Genomic DNA, 6267 nt, shown 5'->3' on the forward strand with positions numbered 1-6267 from the left:
GGGTGGATCCCCTGTGGGGGGTGTGCAGAAAGCAGCCAATCAATGATTCTCTTTCATTGACATTTCTCTCTCTCTTTAAAAAATCAATTAAGAAAACATATTTAAATGTGCAATCTCCCATTGCCCAAAACTTCAAAAAGCAAGTTGGCTCCAAGTACTCCCTTGGGGAAAGGCATGTTGGAGCAATATAAAAAAAATTTTTTTTAAAAGAGAGAAAGACCTTTTTTCAGCTTTCGGCTCGGAGGAGGCTCAGGTGCAACTTTCCTTGGTCGTCCCGAATCCGGGTTCATCCGACACCAGCTGCCTCCACCATGCCGCCGAAGTTCGACCCCAACGAGATCGAAGTAGTATACCTGAGGTGCACCGGTGGGGAAGTGGGTGCCACGTCTGCCCTGGCCCCCAAGATCGGCCCCCTGGGCCTGTCCCCAAAGAAGGTTGGTGATGACATCGCCAAAGCAACTGGTGATTGGAAGGGTCTGAGGATTACAGTGAAACTGACCATTCAGAACAGACAGGCCCAGATTGAAGTGGTGCCTTCTGCCTCTGCCCTGATCATCAAAGCTCTCAAAGAACCTCCAAGAGACAGAAAGAAGCAAAAAAACATTAAGCACAGTGGAAACATCACATTCGATGAGATTGTCAGCATTGCCCGACAGGTGCGGCACCGATCTTTAGCCAGAGAACTCTCTGGAACCATTAAAGAGATCCTGGGGACTGCCCAGTCTGTGGGGTGCAATGTTGATGGCCGCCACCCTCATGACATCATAGATGATATCAACAGTAGTGCAGTGGAATGTCCAGCTAGTTAAGAACTACAAAGGAAAAGGACTCAAATAAAAATCATTTGACAAGCAAAAAAAAAAAAAGAGAGAGAAAGAAAGAAAGAAATATGAAAACTTTAGCCTTGGTCTGAGACACTGATTTAAGCTATCCGTACTTTTGTACTGACATGAATATGATGTTTATTTTCGAATATAACATTCACCTTATTCCCAGAAGCATATTGACATCTAATCCTTTTAGTCCCCAGAAGAGGTACACATGTTAAGGTGTGAAAAGCTTTGAAAAGAAATTCTGTTGACTCATTCCCAGAGGCAATGTTGAAAATATTTATAACTGGTAGGCGTGCGCACCAATTGACCAGAATGGATTCCTGGATGCCACTATACCAGAGTGGGGTCTGAAAGACTCCTAGATGGTGAGTTCCAAGGGATGAGTTATGAGTACACATAAGCTCTAGAGTTACATTTAGGAAACCTGCAAACAAATGAAGTCATTTCTGTGTGTCAATATGTGGTTTTATGGATGGGAATGGACGGGCACATGCCTGGTGCAGGCTCAATGTTTTATTAAAAACCAAAGTAGATTATAAAAAAAAAGGGGGGGCTATTTATTGACCATTTCACACAGGTTTCCATTGTTAGCCATTAGTGTGGGTATATCTGTGTGCACTGACTCACATGAACTTCGCTCTTACCTTGAGGAAACATCTGTCACACTGCGTTCGAGCTGGAGAAGAAGGCTTTTTAAAAGAGACTGGTAATTTGCGCTGAAAATGTAGACACAAATCAGATGCACCTGAGGTCCTCCCATCAGAACACAATTGGACAGGTAGGAGGGGCGGAGGAGGGAAGAAAGAAGAGAATGTCAGGGAAAATATAATTTATCACAGCAACCAAAGGATTTAGTACTGTGGAGCTTAAGGAAAGGGAAGCACTATTGACTAGAAAGGAAATCTTAGACAAAAAGAGGTTTAAGGAGGTAAAATATAATGTTTTTCTCTGGCTGGCAAGAATGACAAGTATGCAGGCCACCAGGAGCAATGAGGTAGGCACTGCTTTCCATCAGCATTCTAAATCCAATCTGAAACCATCATTCCATCTTCAAAGTAATAGATGGAAAAGTTTACACTGAAGACAAAGCACCTAAAGTTGAATCACATCATCAACCTGGGGCTGATGAGACACTGAGTGGATTTTCTATTACATTTCTACAGACTGAACATCTGTCTTAGAGTGAGCTTGTTCAGCCTCAGCCAAAACCTTTCATATCTAGGCACACTCATCATCATCGGAGAGCACTGAACGGAAAGATTCTCTGAGGAGACAAGACAGACCATTGGGAAGTCATTTTAACTCACGAAAGTTTATCCTGAACAAGAAAAAAAGAAAAAACAGATGAAGCAGCATGAGAAAGAACCTATGGCCTCGCAACCGGGTTCTTTTCAAAACTAAGTCCTCACTCACACTGTTGCTGTGAGCAAAGTGACCTTCTGACTTTCTGAAGACGTACCAGATACCAATGGGTGGCTGACTTATTAAAAGCACAAAGCACTCTATCACCAGAGCAGAGGAAAATTTAGAGACTTCTATTTTCAGACTACAAGCATCTAAATGTTGAGCAAAAGAATAAAGGGATGAATACATCCAGCTTCATTCGTTGTTATTCTGAAGATAGGAAGTTATGATGTAACATCTCTGACAACACTGATGAGCAGACAGATTAAATATTAGCTGTGGTCAACCTTCCTTCAAAGACCCTTAGAGAGGCCTCATAGGATCCTAGAACTCTAAAGACTGAATTTGGAAAATCATGACAACATACCACATGAAATGTGTATAGGATGGGGCAAAAGTAGGTTGACAGTGGTAAATATGCAAAACATAGGAATGGTTCTTTATTGTTATTTATTCATGATTATACTTATTTCCCATACAAATAACTGTAAACCTACTTTTGCCCCACCCTGTATTGGTCTCGTCCATTTCAATGTGTTGGCCTTTCCTTAGGCTGTTCCTTCAAGAAGAAACTATTGGAGATTATTAATTTCTCCACAAATAGTTTCCCCTCACAACAAGCAAATTAAATCCTTTATCTTAGATCTCCTCAAGGAGGTCTAAAAGAGAAGACCTATGTATCAAATAAAGAACACTTTGGAGCAAGTGTAAGCTAAAGATGCGTCTTCTTTCTCTGAGGAAAATTGATAGACATACTTCTAGATCTTAAGATCTGAAATATCTTTGCAAATGGGATGAGTGTGAAAGAAGATCTATTGGGCTTTCTCACCTGCTCTTTAAGCTCTGCTGACAGCCACTTGACCACAGTCGGTCTCCTTGAGATCCTGAGAGACATCTCTCAAAGTAGTGACATGGTACATTTCACAGAAAGCCTCTCCCTGGAAGGCAGAGCTCCTTGGAATGGTACCACATTGGCCAGAAAATGTTATTTCCTGCAGTGCAGCATCCATCCAAGAAAAGTCTCTCCAGGATCAATATTGCCAAGAATAATACAGACAAACATGTTGGCATTCACAAACTTTGAAGGTAGCCCAGAAACTGAAATGCTCAACCTATTCACAGCAGAGAAAAACATACACCCCCAATTCTTTGTCTGGATTACCAATCACACCTGGGGGATTTAGCTAACCCTCTACTAGGTCTTTGGAAAAAGGAGCTTATGCTAAAAAATTAGAGACTTAAGCCGAAACCAGTTTGGCTCAGTGGATAGAGCGTCAGCCTGTGAACTCAAGGGTCCCAGGTTCAATTCCGGTCAAGGGATGTACCTTGGTTGCAGGCACATCCCCAGTGGGGGATGTGCAGGAGGCAGCTGATCGATGTTTCTAACTCTTTATCTCTCTCCCTTCCTCTCTGTAAAAAAATCAATAAAATGTTTTTTTTTTTTAAATGGAGACTTGAGCAAAATCTGATTCTTTAGAACAATGCCTCCCAGTGTTACAGAACCAGACCCAGCCAATGTCTCTATTCCACTTTATATTTGAAGTTAGAGGACAAGGGTCTCCACTAAGTCAACTAAAAATAAGTAACTGACATCAGTCTTTATATATACATATATATAAAGACTGATGTCAGTTAATTAGTTTTAATATTATTTCAGAGAGGAAAGGAGGAGAGGCAAAGAGGCATAGAAACATCAATGATGAGAGAGAATCTTTGATGGGCTGCCTCCTGTATGCCCCACACTGAGAATCTAGCCTGCAACTCTGGGCATCGAACCATAACCTCTTCGTTGATAGGTCGACCCTCAACACTGAGCCTCTCCAGCCAAGCTGACATTGGTCTTGATCCAGTAAAATGCACCATTTGGTAAAGCTAACTCAAAGTTTGTCTCACCAACCTCTCAAATGCCCTTAGGTTAGATAGTGTAGGGGACCGCATCCTGGACCACTGTCCCTCGGTGATTTTAACAAGGAGATAAAAAGTGTGCAGAAGTTATAACAGATTTAAATTTTGGCAGAAACTGTTATAATACAAGGTGTCCCTAAAAAATGTACATACATTTTAACAGCTGACAGCTCAATTTTGAAAATGAAATGTATTTTAATAAACACGGCCTTTATAATTATTCCAAGTGTGTATATACATTTTGGGGGGGACATCCTATACATTCCCTCCAATTTCATGGCACAAAATCCTGGTCAGAACTTTCTGAACTCCTTTCCATAGTTCTCAATAACTACCAACCCACCTAACATCTTCACAAACTCAGTGCCTACCACCTCTGCTGGCTGAAATAACTCCTCACAGCAAAAAGAGGATCCTTTCTTATAAGGATCATTTTATTTCAGAACATTTGTATATTTTAATCTATAAATATTCTTTAAGTAATTAAGTGTTTTGGAACACTGTACTGATAATAACTTAGCTTATGAAATTATTAGTGGCTGAGTTAACACAATTTCACAAATGACCAACTTATATTTTTAGAAACTGTTTCCTGTCTTGGACCAGTCTAGTTTCTTCGTGGACTAGTTTGAGTTTCATAAGCCAAATTTGCAGATATTTTATAGCAAGGTTTCAACTGAAGGAGAAGGTTAGCAAACACCCGGGGGGGAAAATGTTAAACATTGGAATCACAAGACCACCGAGAGAGGCAGAGTAAAATTAAGAAAGATGGGCAAGGAGAAAATATCTAAATACCTTTTAAATGAGGTTTGAAAAGGAGATGGAGGAGCAATGAGGTGTAAAGATAAGACAAAGGCAAACGCCCATATTTCAAGATAAACAAGCAGATATCATTCACACCCAGTGAGCTACAGGGGACAGAAAGGCCATCAAGCCTCACCAGGAGCAATGCTCCCACCTCACACGTTAATTATAAGAGGAAGTCTATAATCCTTGCCTTCCATACAGCTAGTTAGATTTCTAGCTTTCCATTTCATTGCTCTAAGGAATCATTTATGTTGGCTCAAGCCACCAGAGACTAATGTATATTCCCCCACTCCATAAACCAGCTGCCACATTCACATGTTTCTATGAAGAGACTGGGCAGGGGAACATGTATGTAAGGTAGTCTCTAGAACCAAACCTATCATTCACAATAACACAGATAGTACTATACTCCCACATGTAAATCAAATCTACCCTGTTTCCCCGAAAATAAGACAGTGTCTTATATTAATTTTTGCTCCCAAAGATGCGCTAGGTCTTATTTTCAGGGGATGTCTTATTTTTCCATGAAGAAGAATACCGTACACATTTATTGTTAAATGAAAATAAAGGAAATTTATTACCTGTATACAATACAGTAGTACGGTAGTTGTCAACACAAACCAAACAAACTGTGAATCCTACAGTATCAAGAATTTACTCATTTATTCAATGACAATCATATCATCATCTTCTGAAACATCATCATAACAATCCAATTCCTGAATTTCCTGGTGAATTTCTTGTGACTCCATTTCTTTCAGAATCACTGGACCAAATCTCTCATGTTTAGCAATAGCATTCTGAGACAGAGCCTAGGGGGGCCTTATTTTTGGGGGATGCCTTATATTTCACTCAGAAGGAAACCTTAAGTAGGTCTTATTTTCAGAGGATGTCTTATTTTTGGGGAAACATGGTATATATTTCTAAAGTGTTGGTCAACTAATTACTTAGGCAAATATTTATCAAGTTTCACTGTGAGTAAAAAGTTGCACCAAATACAAGAAAAAAATTCCAAGCTGCACTAGGACTAATCCCTGTGTAACAACATTTTTTTAAATTTGTCTTTATTGTTGGAAATATTACACTTGTCCCCTTTCCTTTCTCCATTGACCCCCATCCACCAAGCTCCCCTGAGACCATCACCACGCTATTGTCTGGGTTATGCATGAGTTAGGTATATATGTATATAAATCCTTTGGTTAATCTCTACCCACCCACTCACCCACCTGCCGCCTTCCCTCTGAGATTCGTCTCTGCATATTTTTGTTCATCAGTTTATTTTTTTCATCAGTAGATTCTACATATGAGTGAGATTAAA

The 6267-nt window shown here is 40.2% G+C and overlaps 1 protein-coding gene across 1 annotated transcript; it reads left to right on the top strand.

Moving 5' to 3' along the window:
* The first annotated feature begins 222 nt into the window (after nucleotides 1–222).
* Nucleotides 223–866, top strand: LOC118718336 (60S ribosomal protein L12). The gene has a single exon (XM_036437093.2). The coding sequence runs from the start codon at nucleotides 312–314 to the stop codon at nucleotides 807–809; it is 498 nt and encodes a 165-aa protein (XP_036292986.1). The 5' UTR covers nucleotides 223–311; the 3' UTR covers nucleotides 810–866.
* Nucleotides 867–6267: the final 5401 nt, after the last annotated feature.

Source organism: Pipistrellus kuhlii, unplaced genomic scaffold (assembly GCF_014108245.1).
Source record: "Pipistrellus kuhlii isolate mPipKuh1 unplaced genomic scaffold, mPipKuh1.p scaffold_m20_p_14, whole genome shotgun sequence".
Taxonomy (NCBI): domain Eukaryota; kingdom Metazoa; phylum Chordata; class Mammalia; order Chiroptera; family Vespertilionidae; genus Pipistrellus; species Pipistrellus kuhlii.

Bases quoted from the DNA above. Each gene is read 5' to 3' on its own strand.
- LOC118718336 (XM_036437093.2), top strand. From the start codon at position 312: ATGCCGCCGAAGTTCGACCCCAACGAGATCGAAGTAGTATACCTGAGG.